The following is a 17,619-nucleotide window of genomic DNA, read 5'->3' as shown; positions in this document are numbered from 1 at the left end:
GGAGCGGCGGGCGAAGATTGGCGGGACCCGCCGCCGCACCGCTCGGCCCGGGGCCGCCCCAGCTGCAGTGCCCCCCCAGGCCGCCCGGGGCGCTGTGGCTGCGGCTGTCCGGAGGGGGCGGTGGAGCCTCGAGGAGGGGCGGGAGGGGGAGGCGGAGGCGTCGGAGTCGAGCCGGGCCGGGCGGGCCGGGAGGAGGAGCCGGGCGGGCTGGCGGGCGGCCGGGCGGCGGCATGGCGGAGCCGAGCGGGGCCGAGACGAGGCCCCAGATTCGGGTCACCGTCAAGACCCCCAAGGACAAGGAGGAGATCGTGATCTGCGATCGAGCCTCGGTCAAGGAGGTAGGACGGCTGGCGCTGGAGGGAGGAGAGCGGGAGCAGTGCGCGGAGGGGTCAGCGCTGAGATGGAGACCTCGGGGCCGGCCTGGCTACGGTACGGGCCCCTGGCCGGGGCGGAGCCCACGGGGATCCCGGCAGCGCGAGGGCAGACGAGGCGGGTAGGGGGCGCCCTGCCTGGGCTAGTCCGGCGAGCGTGGAGCGGCTTGGGACCGGTCTTGGCCGTGCTGCCAGGGCTGGGGGCGTGGTGGGGGAGTGTAGGGAAGGGACACCTTGCAGGCGGGCACCCGAAAAGATCTAGGCTTGAGGGGAGAGTGCGCCATGGTTACTGGTGGAGGTTCCAGGCGCCGAGGCACAGTGCGGCCCGAGAGAGTTTGCGGCTAAGCTTCCCCGGGAGAGTCGCGTGGAGGGGGTGCTCTCTCCGCACAGATCCCTCCTGCTTGCAAATCGAAATGGATGTGTTGTTCAGTTTTCTGCTCTATAGGATCTATTGAGCGCGGTAGGGGATCAGCAAAATGATGTTGAATGAGTGAGGGACTAATGCTCGTGTTTCCCTACTGCTTGAAGCTGCTCCAGAATTGCATATTGGGCGGGGCTTAGGATAGGCCATCTGGTTGGAAGAGAGGAATCTTTTGCTTAGCAAGTGCACTGTTTATAATTAGAGTACATGTTGTGTTGTGATTTGGAGGAACTGGTAGACTCTAGAGAGTCTAACTCACCCAGAGTAGCCTTTGGTATCACTACTGCTCTCCCATGCAAGAATTTACTGTAAGCTAGGCTGTGGAGGCGCACGCCTTTAATCCCTGCACTTGGGAGGCAGAGACAGGCGGATCTCTGTGAGTTCGAGGCCAGTTTGGTCTACAAGAGCTAATTCCAGGACAGGCTCTAAAGTTTCAGAGAAACTCTGTCTCGAAAAACCAAAAAAAAAAAAGGGAGAAAAGACAAAAAGAGAGAAAAATAAAAAAAAGGGGGGGGGAAGAAAACCAAAAAAAAAAAAAAAAAGAATTTACAGTTCTCCCGCAAAGACTGAATTGGAACACAATTCTTATTGAGAGTATGTCTGATGGAGACATTGATGTACAGACCTGAGTTCCTAACCCCTCTCTGATCCTTTTCTTAAGAAAATCCCAGCAGAGGGGATCTCTGTAAGTTTGAGGTCAACCTGGTCTATATAGAGAGTTCCAGGATAGTAATAGTTGCATAAAGAGACCCAACCTCTAAATAAATAAGTGGGATGGAGATAGTAACACACTGAATTACTCAACAGCCGGATCTATTATAGTTCTGAGAAAGCTGGGGCTAAAGTGTGGAGAGAAACTGCAAGTCAAGGGAAAGCTGGAGAGACAGCCCAAGCCCAAGGCTAGCTGAGGGAGTTAGGATTGACAGAAGCTGTCGTGGTAGATAGCGGCAGGGACTTGCCAGGGTGGGGAGACTGTCATGGGACTAATCGAAAAGCAGATCCACTGGGCGGTGGTGGAGCAGGCCTTTCATCCCAGCACTCCGGAGGCAGAGGCAGGCGGAGCTCTGTGAGTTCGAGTCCTGCCTGGTCTACAGAGGGAGTTCCAGGACTGGCTCCAACGCTACAGAGAAACTTATCTCGAAAATCAAAAAAAAAAATTGTTGCTTATTGCAGCTAGAGGGGCAGAGCTGAGAGTAGAGGCCCGGTCTTGGTGTGCCGGCCGTGGCGTGCCCAGTGACCTCTGCCTCTTGACCACAGTTCAAGGAGGAAATCTCTCGGAGGTTTAAGGCTCAGCAGGATCAGCTGGTCCTGATCTTCGCAGGCAAGATCCTCAAGGATGGAGACACACTGAACCAGCATGGGATCAAGGATGGGCTCACAGTCCATTTAGTCATCAAGACCCCTCAGAAGTAAGTTCAGTAAGGGAACTGACCTTGCTCCTAAACTGGGACTTCTCTTCTGATCCTTCTTACCTGCTCAGCTGTGTGGACAGCTGTTGGCCAGGCCTGGTGCAGGGGGAAAGGTCTTTCCTCTAGGGGAGCCTGACTGAACACCCCCAGATTGCCTTACAGACTAGTGATACTGACACTGTTCCTCTCTACTGATTGCCCCCCTGCATCTTACCAGCCTGGGGTAAGGGGAGGGGAGGGCTGCTCAGGTGGTGGCTTGAACTGGCAGCAGCTACACAGCCAGCTTCCCACTTGTCCTCTCTCCAACCGTGGTTTTCCGTTGTTTGTCCTCAGGGCTCAAGATCCAGTGGCCACGCCTGCTTCTCCACCATCCCCTCCTGACTCTGCCTCTGCACCCTCTACGACACCTGCCTCCCCTGCTGCCCCTGCCCAGCCCTGCGGTTCTGGCAATGCCACTTCAGATTCTGGCAATGGAGGAGGACCCTCAACAGTGGCTGCAGAGGGGCCCCCAAGCGCTACTGCATCGATTCTCTGTAAGCCTTTAGGGAGGAGAGCACAAGCTTGTGTTTACTGGGAGGGAAGTGGGGTTGCACAAAGATAAAGAGCAACAGCCCTGCTCCTAGTCCCACGGGGTGGTTACGCCAAGCTTGGGGTGGGGGACCAGTGTACGATGGTTTCCAGGATTTCAGCAGCAAAAGGAGAGATGGGGTGAGAGTCCTGGTGAAGAGCAGGAATAATAAGAATAATAAGGCAGGTGACTGGTTCATTTCTCTCTGTGGATTGTTATGCTTGGCTTGGCCTCTGCCTTTAGAGAGGTTTCTTTGCTGGAGCTGTGGGTATGGCTGCAAGAGGGACCCGTGAGAAGCAATTAGGGCCTATCCCAGATTCCCAGGCAATGCTAGATCTGAGAAGGGCCTGAGAAGTGGACACTGACCCTACTTCTTCCCACAGCTGGCTTTGGGGGCATCCTTGGCCTAGGCAGTCTGGGCCTGGGTTCTGCCAACTTCATGGAGCTACAGCAGCAGATGCAGAGACAGCTCATGTCCAACCCTGAGATGCTGTCACAGATCATGGAGAACCCCTTGGTCCAGGATATGATGTCAAACCCTGACCTGATGCGTCACATGATCATGGCTAACCCCCAGATGCAACAGCTGATGGAGAGGAATCCTGAGATCAGCCACATGCTCAACAACCCTGAGCTCATGAGACAGGTGGGTGTGAGACAAGGCAGGAGGGAGAAATCTGGGGTTGTCTGTTCCTGGGTCACTGTTTCTTCATTCTTTTCTTTATTCAATTCACTCTATATTTTTGAATACTTGACACAGTGATAAACAGATACAGACCAGGAACTCCTTGACTCCAAATGAAGTGGGACAGATATGCGGGTAGCACCATATTAATAGGTTTACTCTATAGCATAATAGGTTTCTCCGCCAATGCAATAAACCAGATCAAGCTGAATTGAAAAAGCAAAAGAACAGGTTTATTGAAGCAAAGGAGCTCCCGGGTGAGGCCTTCAGCTCCAGAGATTAGAGCCTGAGAAGCCACACAGCTGAACTAAAGCAGGGAGCTTGTATACCCTGTAGGCGAAGGGTGATGATGTGGCCTCCACAAGCTGGATGTGTGCCCAGTATGGTCAAAAGCTGACCATACTTAAGGCAGGGTCTTGGGCTCCTGGCGACTTCAGGGGAGAAGCTGCTGCAGCCGCTAAGGATACAGAACTGCTTTTTGGTGCCTTTTCTTTATTAGAGATTGCCTGAGTGGTGGGATTTGGAGAGAGAGGAGTGGGGCACCAGTTCTGTCTGCCTGTTTTCTGCTAATATAGAGTGATGTGGGGAGGCAGAGTCAGTGGGCTTATGCTCAGTGGGAGTTATGGGTGAAGACGCGTTCAGTTAACCTCCACTCTGGATGCCCCGTGAATCCATTACCGGAGGAAGCAGAGAAGGCAGGTTGCTAGGAGAAAAGAAATAGACAGATTGGGGGCTGGAGAGATGGCTCAGTGGTTAAGAGCATTGCCTGCTCGTCCTGAGTTCAATTCCCAGCACCCACATGGTGGCTCACAACCATCTGTAGTGAGATCTGGTGCCCTCTCTGGCCTGCAGGCACACGTGTAGGCAGATATTGTATGCATAATAAATGAATAAATATTTAAAAAAAAAAGAAATAGACAGATTATTACCACCAGCCCTCTGAATGGGACTAGCCATGGGAAGATGGAGATCGTCAGAAAGGGTGGAATAGAGATGTGCCCTGGTTGTGTTGGTGGAGTGACTTAATACCAGTTTCCGCCAGGCCAGATTTGTGGATCCAGTAGCAGCATTCTTTCCCCAGGAAAATGCAGGTATCTGCAAAACAGCTGGAACCAATTTACACCTTGGTGTCATAGCAAAGGCTATAACTTTAGGTTAAAAGGCATGGACATTTTGAGGTAAAAAATATAACCCAGAGACAAAAGAGATAAAGATGAATGAGCAAGACACAAGAGCAGATAGGCTTGACCATCATGGCCCCTCACTGAGACATTCTGGAAAACGGAGGGTGTAGGGTCCCAGTTCCTGGACAGGCTGTTGATCCTGGAGAGGTGGTACCAGCGCTGATGTTCCAGGAGCACTGAAGGAGGTGAGGACAACGGTATAGGGTCCTGCCCACCCGAGCTCTAGAGACTTAGGGGGTAACTGAGCAGTACCAGGTCCCCAGGGAGAGTGGCACGGGTGGGCTCAGGGCAGTTGGCTCCATGGGCGTGGGGGCAGGGAGATAGCTGTCAGCACGTGAGCTGAGGAGGGACCTTTGGAGGGAGAGGTAGGCTGGGAGGTGCTGGTTGAGGAAGAACGCCTTCCATAAAGGAGCTCAAAATGGCCTAGGCCTGTAAGAGAGCATGGAGTGACCCGGAGGTGAGCCAAGACAACCTGAGTTCAACCGAGAGCTTGGTGAGTTGTTCGCTGAGTCCCTCGGCCCTCTCAGCCTTTCCCGAGGATTGTGGGTGGTAGGGGATGTGGAGTTTCCAGGAGATGTTGAGAGTTTCAGGCACTAGCTTGATGACTGACCCTGTTTGGATGGTCTGTGGTACACCCAACTGAGGGAGGATGTGTTCGCGGGTACCTCAGCCACCAAATTTGCTGTTTCAATGGAGGTGGAGAATGCCTCTATCCATCCTGTAAATGTATCAACAAGAATTAGGAGATAGTGGAGCTTTTTATGAGTGACCTTGTGGATGAAGTCAATCCTTGCCTGGTTGGTATCCTTGGAACTGGTGCAAGGACTGGTGTATCTGGAGGAAGGGGTCCCTGTGGGTTGGCCTCGGCACACTTTGACAGGAGGAGTGGACCTGTAAAATGCGAGCTCAAAAATGGGTGGGATCAAAGAGGGGCTCTAAGAAGTGGAAAAAGCCTGGGATCCTGTGTGTAAGGTTTGCTGAGTGTCTGAGGTGGAGAGCGCCTGGTCCTGGGGAAGGGAGAACCATTGTCCTCTGTCTATGTGGCCCCTTTATTCAGGAGTTGTCCATCTCTGACTGATAGCGGGACTGATAGGAAGGTGTCAAAACAAGTCCTGTAGATCCAGTCTCCAGGCTACTAAGTCAGCCCTGGCATTGCCTAAGGCTGCTGGGTCCTTGGAGGATTGGTGTCCCCAAGCAGTGGATTATGGCTACCTCTGCAGGGAACTGGAGGGTTCCAAGAGCTTGGCTATAGGGAGTCCATTGACAATGGGAGTGCCCTTGGTAGTGAGGAAGCCCTTTCCTTCCAAAGTACACAATGGGCATAGGCTATTAAAAAGCATATTTAGAGTCAGTGTTGGTCCCAAAGCGACTGTGGATAGCACCAGACAAATGGGTATGATTAGAAAAGGGTGTGAGAAGAACCCTGCAAGAATGCAGGGAAGTGGCAAGGTCTTAGTCAGAAAGGAGGAGGTCCCCTCCACTCCCCACCCCGTGACAGAAACTGCCACTGTCAAGGGAACTGGGACTTGAGTGAGATGTCAATAAAGACAAGGTTACCCACAGGAAGGCGATGGATTTACCACTACCTGGAGTATTACTCTGGGCTTGGCCAAGGTGATGGGAGTCTCTGAGTCTGGGTGCTGTCAGCCCCCAGAGCTGCCACAACCCCAACTAACAAAACCTGGGCCACTGAGCACTGGCTATAAAGGGAGGAGTGGGAGTGCAGAGTTCCAAACCCTGGATAAGGGAGCTCAGACCATTTGTCATTTAGTGTGAGATAGCCCAAATTTGGATAAATTTTGTAGCTGACACCCCAGGGGTTACTGAGGATCAGGTTCCCAAGCCTATGCCAGAGACCAAAGACTGTGGTGAGGCATCCCCCACAATAGCCTGGGGTGGGGTGGGGTGGGGGGGTGGGGGAGAGTGCCTTTGCTCCAGAAACAGATTGTGATTGCCCTGGCAAAGTTACGGGTTGGCAGGAAATCCAGGGGTCTTTAACCCAGAAGTGGTCTTGACCTGGTATCTTGTAGACGGTGGATGGGAAATGGGTGACCCCCAAGTTGAAAGTCTATCAGGTCTAGTGGAGAGGAAGATATAGGGAGATGAGTGCTCCACCCCCACCCCATGGCTATAGGACCCAGTCTTCCTGTCAGGAAGGCTCAACTCCTCCAGGGTTTCAGCTCCAAGACAAATAGGTTTCTCTACCAACACACAGTAAACCAGATCAAGCCAAATTGAAAAAGCAAAAGAACAGGTATAGGGGCTGGAGAGATGACTCAGTGGTTAAGAGCATTGCCTGCTCTTCCAAAGGTCCTGAGTTCAATTCCCAGCAACCACATGGGGGCTTACAATCTGATGCCCTCTTCTGGCCTGCAGGCAGGCACACAGATAGAATATTATATGCACAATAAATAAATAAATAAATAAATAAATAAATAAATAAATAAATAAATAAATATTTTAACAACAACAAAAAGAACAGGTATATTTGAGCAAAGCAGCTCCCGGGTGAGGCCTTCAGCTCCAGAGATTAGAGCCTGAGAAGCCACACAGCTGAACTAAAGCAGGGAGCTTGTATACCCTGTAGGCGAAGGGTGATGATGTGGCCTCCACAGGCTGGGTGTGTGCCCAGTATGGTCAAAAGCTGACCATACTTAAGGCAGGGTCTTGGGCTCCTGGCGACTTCAGGGGAGGAACTGCTTCAGCCGCTGCCAAGGATACAGAACTGCTTTTTGGTGCCTTTTCTTTATTGGAGATTGTCTGAGTGGTGGGGTTTGGAGAGAGAGAAGTGGGCTTTCTGGATCAAGCAGGAGTGAGCCGGGATTTGATCTCACCAAATCCTCTCCAGTCCTCTGCAGAACCTTCCTGGACTGGGGGATCGAATCTCTTATCCTAGAATCTGTCATCCAATAAGCGTTTTTTTGAGTCACCACATGGAATAGGTACAGTTCTAGGCAGGGAAAAAAAACCTGGGGCTCCTTCACATCCTCATTTTCTTACACTCTCTGGCAACTCTGTGGACCCTTTGAGCCTGAGAGAAGAAAATGCTGCCTAACCGTTTCTAGAAACACCATCCCTCAGTTTGAAAAAGCATGGGTGAAGTCGAGATTACAGGAGGGAGGGGATCGGGTTTGCTGTACTCCCTGCCGCTGATGTGTGGTTCCCGCATCCCTCATGTAGACCTGCGCCTCAGGTCCCTTTTCCTAGCTTGGTGTTCCTCTGGTTCCAGGGTCCATCTCATATTTTTCCCTTCACCAGACAATGGAGCTTGCTCGGAACCCAGCCATGATGCAAGAAATGATGAGGAACCAGGACCGGGCCCTCAGCAACTTGGAAAGCGTCCCTGGAGGGTATAATGCCCTCCGCCGCATGTACACAGACATCCAGGAGCCCATGCTCACAGCTGCTCGGGAACAGGTGGGGCCAGAAGGCAAGCAACAGGAGGGCTGGCTGGGATCAGGATTCCCTACTCCCAACCTAAGCGCGACCCAGTGCTTTCTGAGGTTACTTGCCCAGTCTCCTGTGGGCTTGAAGGCATTTCCTTTCAAGTGCAGATCCAGTGCCGGCCAACTTGATGAGGGCAGAATGTGCTAGAGGTCCCTAGGAAAGTAGGTAAGATGGTGTTGAAGGGACACGACATCGTTCTGATAAATTCTCATGCCAGAGGCTCAAAGTTTGGGGGGCTGACTTGGCTCAGAAGTTAACCAACACGAGTACAGTGTATCTCAGCTATTACCCATGTTTCATCCATCAGAATCACTTGGGGAAACTTGTCAATAACGAGGTTCCAGACCCTACTTAGGACTGCTTATCGGGTCAGTCTCTCCAGGCTTTTGTTTTGTTTTGCCTGTTTTGTTTTGGAGACAGATCTCCTTATGTAACCCTGGTAGTCCTGAAACTATATGTAAAACAGGTTGGCCTCTGACTCATAGAAATCCACCTGCCTCTGCTGCAATTAAATGTTCACTGAAACCTTGTTTTTGTTTTTATGTTTTCAAGACAAGGTTTCACTATAGAGCCTAGGGCGTCCTAGAACTTGAAATCCTCCCAAGTCAGTGTTCCAAGTGTTGGGGTTTATCATATTGGTCAGTGGGATTATGTACTTTAAAAAATGTATTTACTTGATATGTTTGGATGTTTTGCCTACCTGCATATTTGTGCACCGCTTGTGTGCAGTGCCTGTGGAGGCTGGAAGACGGGGTCAGACAGGGGTCAGATCCTCTGAAACTAGAGTGCCAGGTGGTTCTTACCACCATGTCGGTGCTAAGAGACACACTCAGATCCTCTGAAAGAGCAGCCATTGCTCTTAACTGTCTGAGCCATCTCTCCAGCTCTATGCATCTCCAGGATTGGGCACTTTTAAAAATGTTTTAGGGCTGGGTGATGGTGGTGCATGCCTTTAATCCCAGCACTTGGGAGGCAGAGGTAGGTGGATCTCTGTGAATTCAAGGCCAGCTTGATCTGTTGAACAAGTTCCAGGACAGCTAAGACTATACTGAGAAACCCTGTCTCAAAAAACAAAATACAAAAAAACAAACAAAAATTCTGTGTGGAGAATATTGCTCACTGATAGAGCACTTGCCTAGAGTGTCTGAGGCCCAGGGTCAGTTCCTAGCACCACCAAAGGGGAAAACAGCTCTATGAATATGAGGTGTGGTGTCCATATCTATAGTCCCGGCAGTTAGGAGATCGGGAGTTCAGAGCCAACCTAACTACACGAAATCCTGTCTCAAATCAGTGACTAAAGTAGCTCAGTTGGTAGTTTGCTAACATACATAGGGCCCCGAGTTTGAGCCCCAGCAACACAAATCCTAGGCATATTAGTAATGCCTCTGTAATCCCAGCACTCAGGAGGACCCAGAGGCCATGGCCATTCTCAACTACAGACCAGGTTCAAGGCCAACTTGAGAAAAATGATATTCTGTCTCCAAAACAAAACTAAACCAAATAGTCGAGAGTGGCAACAAGCAGTCCAGCTAATTCTGAGCACACACAGTAAAGCAGGAAAAACACTGGTTCTGCTAAAAGAACAAAGCATTTGGCATCCACAGACCTGGGTTCCATTTTCTAGCAGTGTGACTGTCTGTGCTCTCTCCCTGAGTCTCCCTCCCTCCCTCTCACAGCAGCCGCTCTCACACGCTGGTCTAGAGAATGAGATGAGCATGGACCGTACGCCTGTAACCCCAGCTTCCAAAAGGCCGAGGGAGGAAATCGCTAGTTCAAGGCTAGCCTGAGCTACAAGAGACTATAAAAAACAAGCATACGACAGTTACAGAGGGCCCTGAAGAACTTTATTTTCGTGAGTTGGACCCTATCAGTATTCACTGCCAGAAACTAGAACTGAAGTCTGGGCGTGGCGAGAGAGTGAGAACAACTTAGAAGAGCGTGTGGCCTTACCCCAGATATCTTTAGTGTCTGGTCCTGTAAGACAGTTGGCTTGTCAGGTCTGTATTCATTCCATCGCCCACCCCTGCTGTACAGCTTTCATAACAGTGAGGGAAAAGAGCAAATTAACACTTCGTAGAGTTACAAAAACTTCCTAACCTTACGTGGCTATAGGGCCACATTTTTGAGAGCTGGCGTATAGAGGTATATTATATAGAATAAATTGCCCAGGCATACAGTAGGTGCTCAATAAATAGTGGGTAGTTACCCTGGTGGTTCAGGGAAAGAGATTTAGTCTATAGGTGTGCTAGGAAGCACAGAACAAGTTAAGGAGTAAAAGTTGTGGAGACGGGCCGATTGCCGCAGTGGAAGTCTGAAATGGCAGTAACCTGGTTTGTGAGGCCGGCTGGCTAGTCTATGGAAGCCACCAGCATCTGTCCTCGGCTCAGCAGATGATTTGTCAGCCGAGACCCCGTGACTCACTCTGAATGACAGGAGGTGAGAGGTGCTAAACTGCTCGACTGCTGCCCTGGCTTCAAGGTCTTAAGTGAGCCTCTGTGAAGCAGAGCAAGTGACCCTCTGGGCATACAGGTCCCTAGAGAGACCTCTCTGTGCTGTTGCTGGAGGGATCCATCTGATGAAGTACATCCTGAGTAGTCTTCGGCAGCATGGGAGACAGACTGGGGACTCACCCAAGGGAATCCTTAGCCAGAGCTCCACTTCCCTAGGGCTTTGTCGTGACTTAATTAGATAGCTCAAATGCCTCTCAGGGGACTAAGAAGTGAGGAAGAGAGTTCTGGGGATATCTCGGGGTCACATTAGCTAGATCTGACAGCCTGCAGCCATGAAGCTAACCATTCCTTACTGAGATACTAGTGTCAAGGCTAAGGGTGAAAAGGTGAATCTGACATTACCTCTGCCCCTTAACTACTCCAAGAGTAAAAATACCTATCAGAGCACAGGAAAGCCATATGTGAAGCTCTGGGTCCTAGAGCTGAAAGCAGAGGCCCACACTGAGCACACACAAGGGAAACGACATCTTTTCCTGCAGGCGTTGGCTGCCAGTCACTAGCGCCAGCCAGTTGCCCTCTGCAGGCTGGGATGAGAGTGGAGCTCGTCCTATGGGACAGCAGAGAAAACTGTCTGGTTTGTCTCTCCTTTGCCTGGGGAGGGGAGGCTGCTACGTGTGAGCAGAGAGGGAGCCTCTCCTTCGTCCCTCATTTGTTTCAGTCCTTAACCCAAAACCTTTCCCTCCTCCCAGTTTGGCAACAATCCCTTCTCTTCCCTGGCCGGGAACTCCGACAGCACATCTTCCCAGCCTCTTCGGACTGAGAATCGAGAGCCCCTCCCTAACCCCTGGAGCCCCTCGCCCCCCACCTCCCAGGCCCCCGGGTCCGGTGGGGAGGGCACCGGAGGATCGGGGACCAGCCAGGTGCACCCGACAGTCTCGAACCCCTTTGGGATCAATGCGGCTAGCCTGGGGTCAGGTATGTCTTAGGGTGAAGGAGCTTAGTGGGGTCACACCAGGGCAGCCCCTCTGCCCCAGGACTGAATGGGGTTCACACTGCTTCAGTGTATTGAAAACAGGTGAGACTGAATTAAAGCTACAGAAGGGCTCAGCAGCCTGGGATAATGGCCCTGTCCTACATAGGAGGAAGGTTTGTTCTGACCATGTCCCATGTCCCTGGTAGTGACCTAAGTAACAGCTCATGAGTAAACCAAGCCAACCTCCCAACTCCATGAATACCTCTGATACCATCCAGTGTAAATGGGTCAGCATGGGAGATGAGAATTAGGGGAAGGGTTGCAGAGGAATCAGATCACATTCAGGGACAGGCAGATGTGATGTTGGAAGAGAAAGATATGCAGGGTTACCATGTGCACAGATACAGGACACACACTGCCAAGCCCTAGGGAGTTCTCTACACTGGGACAGGACACGTGGCTCTGGGAGAGCTTTTGGTAGATTCCCCGATTTCTTTGCGTTCCTTCCCCTTAATGTGCTTCTGTTTCCTGATTTATTATCTGTGATTTGAACGCTATTCCTAAGCGTTGAGGGATCTGGACCATTTCCAGGAGAGGGAAGGACCAAGTAGGAGCCAGCTCCATGTCTCTGCACTGGCTTCAGCCACACCATTACGGTACCTGAGTGAGACTGGCTTGAGAAGCAGGCCTCTGCTGCTAAGGCAGGTTTAGAAGTCCTTGCCATTCAGTTCTTACCGGTTCTCACTGCTCTGAGCCTGGGACAGGCACAGTCCAGAGGGACGTAACTCAGTCCTGGCCAGCTAGCCTTTAACCAAGTTGGTGGTACAGGTCCCAGAGAGGCAGGAGTGCTTGGACCCGTGTCATGTGCTTGGATGCCTATTTACTGTAGCTTCTCTGTTTCCTGACCACTCAGTGAACTAAGGTAGATGAAATGAGGTATCTAGTTTCCATTTGGACCCCTTTCTTCCTGTTTTGTTTCTCCCTCTTTGTTTTAGGGATGTTCAACAGCCCAGAAATGCAGGCACTCCTCCAGCAGATTTCTGAAAACCCCCAGCTGATGCAGAATGTGATCTCAGCCCCTTACATGCGCAGCATGATGCAGACACTCGCCCAGAACCCTGACTTTGCTGCTCAGGTACGAGTCTGGCCAAAGGAGGTGCTGTTGGGGAAGGGTTCCCCGCAACCTCACAGTTGCCACTCTCCGGGCCAGGCTGCCTAGGTTCATACTCCAGGTTCTGCTGTTCTGCAGCTGTGTAGTTTTCCACCTCCTGATCTCCTCTGCGCTGAAGTGGGCGGCATGGCTCGCGGGAGGCACTGTGTACTTGTGCTGCTCACGTGACAGGCCTGGGCCGCCTGACTGCCGCCCACATGCTCGTTCCTTCTCACTGCTCCGCATGCGCTTTTGGAGTACGTTGAGATTTCCTGAAATGGTGGTCAGATTGTTTGCAGTGGCGGGAGCACTGAGGAGGGTCTGAAGCTGTGGGGGCTCCTTAGGGAAGGAGGACCCAGGCCTCCCCCACTCCCTCCCCTCTGGCAGATGATGGTGAATGTCCCACTGTTTGCGGGGAATCCACAGCTTCAGGAGCAGCTCCGCCTGCAGCTCCCTGTGTTTCTGCAACAGGTGAGTGAGGGTTGCAGAGGGGAAGCCCAGTGACGGGAATCAGGTGACAGGCTGTGGCTGTAGTTTACTTGCTCTTCCTGCTGTCTCCCATTGCCCTTCTCTGCTTGTTTCCCAACAGATGCAGAACCCAGAGTCTCTCTCCATCCTCACCAATCCCCGGGCCATGCAGGCCTTGCTGCAGATCCAGCAGGGACTGCAGACCCTGCAAACTGAAGCCCCTGGGCTGGTACCAAGGTAAGGAGGGTTGGTGGGCATTCAGGTTCTGTCTGTCTGTCTGTCTTATACACACACACACACCACTGCATCATTTTTCCTTGGGCTGGGTCCACTTTCCTGTTTCCTTCTGGATCTCATTTTTCTTTTCCTTTTTTTCTTCTTTTTTTTCTTCTCCAGATTAAATCTCCCTTTTGTAGCCCAGGCTAGCCTTAAACTATGGTCCTCTTATCTCAGCAGCCCCGCCCCCCCCAAGTGCTAAGGTTGCAAGCATGTTTCTTCACGTTCATTTCCCATCCTGTTCAGGACTGCTTTCTCCTGACTCTTATTCTTTTCCTGCCTCCAGCCTTGGCTCCTTTGGGACATCCCGGACCCCTGTGCCCCTGGCAGGCAACTCTGGGTCTGCAGCCGAGGCCCCCACCCCCTCCCCAGGCCTAGCAGCCACGCCTCCTCCCACGGCGGGTTCCCAGCAGCAGCTCATGCAGCAGATGATCCAGCTTCTGGCCGGAAGTGGAAATTCACAGGTATACAAGGCAGGAGCCTCGAGGGTGCCAGTGGAGCAGAGGCGGCTGCACAGGGTTTGCAGGAGGCTAGACTTGGCTCCAGGCTCTCTGATCTGCCACTCAGCGGCTTTGGGCGTGTTACCATATGTCCCCAAGTTCAGTGTCTACAGCTTTAAAATAGGGTAAGAGCAGTGATTGAACACTCAACCCATGCTTGGGAACATGCCGAATGCTCTGTCTGGGGAGTCATCTACACCATTTCCCAACGACCTCAGGAGGTTCAGTGTCGGTGTTTATACAGATGGGGAAACTGAGGGCAAAGAGATCAGCTGGCTGCTCACTAACATAGCTGGTTGATTATGAAGGTGAAGGGCAGGGTCTTAGGTAGGCACAGGCGCAGAGATGACCTGGGGGTATGACCTCTGTGACTCTGCTGGAAAAAAACAGTCTACAAACATTTGTGTAAACTCTAACAGGGCTGGGCCAGGCTGATCTGCAAGGCGTATCCAGTGTAACTCTGTGACTGAGAAGCATCAGCATGGCCCTGGGAGGGCCTCTGACTGTCGGGCTGGTTGTGTGGTCCTAGACAAGTGTCTCTAGTGGTCGGCAGTGACGCCAGCCTTCTGTAGCTGGCTTTCTTGTCAGGCTGTCTCTGGATCACCTCCCACAAATGATGACTCAAAGCCTGACCTTAGCCTAGGCTTTTTCGCCTGTTCTCTCCTACCTGGCTATTGGCCATTTAGTTCTTTATTAAACCAATCAGAGCCACGCTTTACACTGTAAACAAGCATCCCGCAGCAGCCTTCCTCTTGCTGAGTCTTGGTCATCTTGGTCATGATCAAAACTCATGCTTCCCAAACATCCCATGGGAAAACATTGTAGTCAGACATTTTTGGGGCTGCCAGCTCAAAAATAATGACATGGAGACTTATTAATTATGAAAGGTTGACCTTTAGCTTAGGCTTGTTCCAGCTAGCTCTTTTTTTTTTTTTCAGATGTATTTATTATGTGTACAACATTCTGCCTCCATGTGTGCTTGCAGGCCAGAAGAGGGCACCAGATCTCATTACAGATGGTTGTGAGCCACCATGTGGTTGCTGGGAACTGAACTCAGGACCTCTGGAAGAGCAGGCAGTGCTCTTAACCGCTGAGCCGTCTCTTCAGTCCCAGATTATGTGTTTTTATTTTATATGATATGTATAAATGTTTGTCTGCATGTTTGTCTGGGCACCAAGTGCGTGCCTAGTACCCACAGAGCCCAGGTGGGCTGTCAGATCCCGGAAGCTGGAGTTGCAGACCATTGTGAGCCACCATGGAGGTGCTACAAGTCAAACCCAGGTCCTCGGAAAGAGCAGCCAGTGCTCTTAACACTGAGCCACTTCTCTGCTGCAGCATTAGTCTTTTGAGGCATGTAGTGACATCTTCTGAAAAGCATTTAGGAGCAAGCTGACCCAGGCCTACAATTGTTTACTAACTGGGAACTGGGTTCCCTGGCCTTCATTTGTAGTTCACTTTCCTCACGCTAGGCACACGGTTTTGCTGAGGGTGGGACCAGACAAGTGGACACAAGGGCACCCTTGACCCATGGGGTACTAGGGACCTACCGGTGTTGTGCAAACACTCAAATTCAAACTGTCCCTCTAGGAGACAGTGCTGCAATCCCAGCACTCGGGAGGCTGAGGCAGGAGAATTGCAAGTTCTAGGCCAGCCTGGGCTACATAGCAAGACATTCTCAAAAAGAAAGGAAGGAAGAAAGGGGCTAGCCCTAGAATGGGTTCATGCCCACTTGCCAAGGCCTGCCTTCTCCAGGTGCCGATGCCAGAAGTGAGATTTCAGCAGCAGCTGGAGCAGCTCAATTCCATGGGCTTTGTCAACCGTGAAGCTAACCTACAGGCCCTGATCGCCACAGGCGGGGACATCAATGCGGCTATTGAGAGACTCCTGGGGTCCCAGCTCTCCTGATCCCTTGGCCCGTGCCTCCTGCCTTCCCCAGGTCTCAGTGCCAGCCTTCTGGCTCCTCTGTCAAACCCTACCTTCTGTAGCCTTCTTTGACCTCTACAAACAACAGGGTGATTCTGGAGGCCTGGGCCCAGCCCCATAGCTCTGTTCAAGGGTTTTGATTTTGTTGCTTTCTTATGAAATCCTTTCTCCCGGGCCTCCGAGCAGAACTATTTAGTTTGCACAGTTGGACATTTGGCCCTATCTCCTTGCCCACAGTACTTTGGCAATGTGCAGTCTTCTCCCAGGGTCTGAGAGGAGGACCCCCTCTGGCTCCCCAGAGTCTTCCGTCGGCACCACTAGGCTTTAGCTTGCCTTACATTTGCTCTTGCTCTCCTCCTTTCCTCCGCACCTCAGCCCAGCCAGTGTGTGGATTTTACTCTCTGGAGAGGAGCTGACGAAACGCTGTAGTTTTCTTTCTCTACCCCTCTTGCATATTCACCCAGCATTTTCTCATGGGCTCCTTTGGGACTCTCAGGCAGGGAGAAAGATTCCTGTCCTCTTGCCCAAAGGGAGCCATGAGCCACCACTCTGGGCAGGACTGCCAGTAACAGACAAGACCAGCTGAGAGTTCCTGGAGACAGGGACTTGGGGAGACAGCCTGCGCTGAAGGCTGGGAAGTTTGAATTGAGAGTTGGGGTCTAGAAACACCTATAGATTTCAGGTTGGAGAACCCAGACCCAGACCTGACAGGAGAAAGAGAGAGACTGAAGGAATTTGAATTGAAGAGCTCAAAGCTGAGCAGTGTGGCCCACAAGGAGCCAGGTTGGTTCTGTTGTCTCCGACATATGTGTTTCTGCACACACGTGTTTCCGTGTGCCCAGGACCTACCTACATCTTCAGGCTCCAGTGCGTTTAGCCGCACTCCTAGAAGATGTGGGGATTGGATCTTATCTTTCTTAGCAGTATGAAGAATTTGTATCTGTGCATACATGTGCATTCACCCAAGTTGGGGAAGGTGTGTGTTCTTTGTTGGTTTCTGGTTCACAACTTTGTCAACAGAGATGAGTGGGTACAAGAGCCAGCCTACTGGAGAGATACAGCATTGGGAGAGCTGAGTCTCCTGAGTTTCTGGGTGTTTCTCCTAAAGATGATGGCTCTGACTGAGACCCTTGCCACTATGACTCTTTTGCGGAAAAAAAAAAAAAAATGGTGAGGTTTCTCTTCCAGAGCTCGTGCTTTCCAATTCCTTGCTGTTTTCCTCCAGGTCAGAAAGTTCTGTCTGAGAAAGGGATGGGCATGGTGATGCCTTTAGTATGGAATTGGGGTTAGCTCAGCTCGAGTGCTGAGAAGGCTCTCGGCACATTCTCTCCGCCTTGTGGTCTGGCTGAGAGGTAAAGAAGGAAAGGAATCCTGCTCCAGTTGGGGAAGGGTCCCAAGCAGTTCAGACATGCCTGCCCTTTTGCTCTCTTACTCCCAACACCTACCCTGACCTTTGTAAATAAATGATTTTTGTTGTGAGCGTATATTGGTGCTCTTGGTGTTTGTTTTTTGAGGGAGGGATCGGGCTAAAAACAAGGTCACTGTCTTGAGTTTTGGTGTTCTGAGAAGGTACCATTGTAGCCCAAGGTGGCCTGGGACGTGCAACAGCCCTCTGCCTAGTGTTCAGGTGATGGGACTGTGGGCTGAGCCACCACACTTCTTATCTTTGTGCAGTGAAGCTGTGAGTAGAGTCTGGTGGTGTAAGAATGAACCACGCATGGGAGACTGTGCTTCAGGCCAGGTCTCAGTGCAAGTTCCAATGCTGGGTGAAGGTGGAAAAGGCTTAAAGCATCG

The 17,619-nt window shown here is 51.6% G+C and overlaps 1 protein-coding gene across 4 annotated transcripts; it reads left to right on the top strand.

The window, feature by feature from the left end:
• Positions 1–183: 183 nt before the first annotated feature.
• On the top strand, positions 184–17,309 carry Ubqln4 (ubiquilin 4). Of its 4 annotated transcripts, none has more exons than XM_087897365.1 (11): positions 184–338; positions 2,050–2,201; positions 2,535–2,734; positions 3,153–3,415; positions 7,897–8,055; positions 11,285–11,510; positions 12,504–12,643; positions 13,046–13,129; positions 13,248–13,363; positions 13,689–13,866; positions 15,655–17,309. In XM_087897365.1, the coding sequence occupies exons 1-11, from the start codon at positions 231–233 to the stop codon at positions 15,805–15,807; spliced, it is 1,779 nt and encodes a 592-aa protein (XP_087753491.1). In that variant the 5' UTR covers positions 184–230; the 3' UTR covers positions 15,808–17,309. The 4 variants fall into 4 exon arrangements, with proteins under 4 accessions (XP_087753491.1, XP_087753492.1, XP_087753493.1 ...); XM_087897366.1 differs by lacking the exon at positions 15,655–17,309 and adding an exon at positions 15,490–15,647; XM_087897368.1 differs by having other exon boundaries at positions 192–338; positions 2,114–2,201.
• Positions 17,310–17,619: the final 310 nt, after the last annotated feature.

Source organism: Myodes glareolus, chromosome 17 (genome assembly GCF_982192425.1).
Source record: "Myodes glareolus chromosome 17, mMyoGla1.1, whole genome shotgun sequence".
Classification (NCBI taxonomy): Eukaryota; Metazoa; Chordata; class Mammalia; order Rodentia; family Cricetidae; genus Myodes; species Myodes glareolus.
Note: the sequence above shows the minus strand (reverse complement) of the source record. Positions and strands in the feature narration are given on the sequence as shown.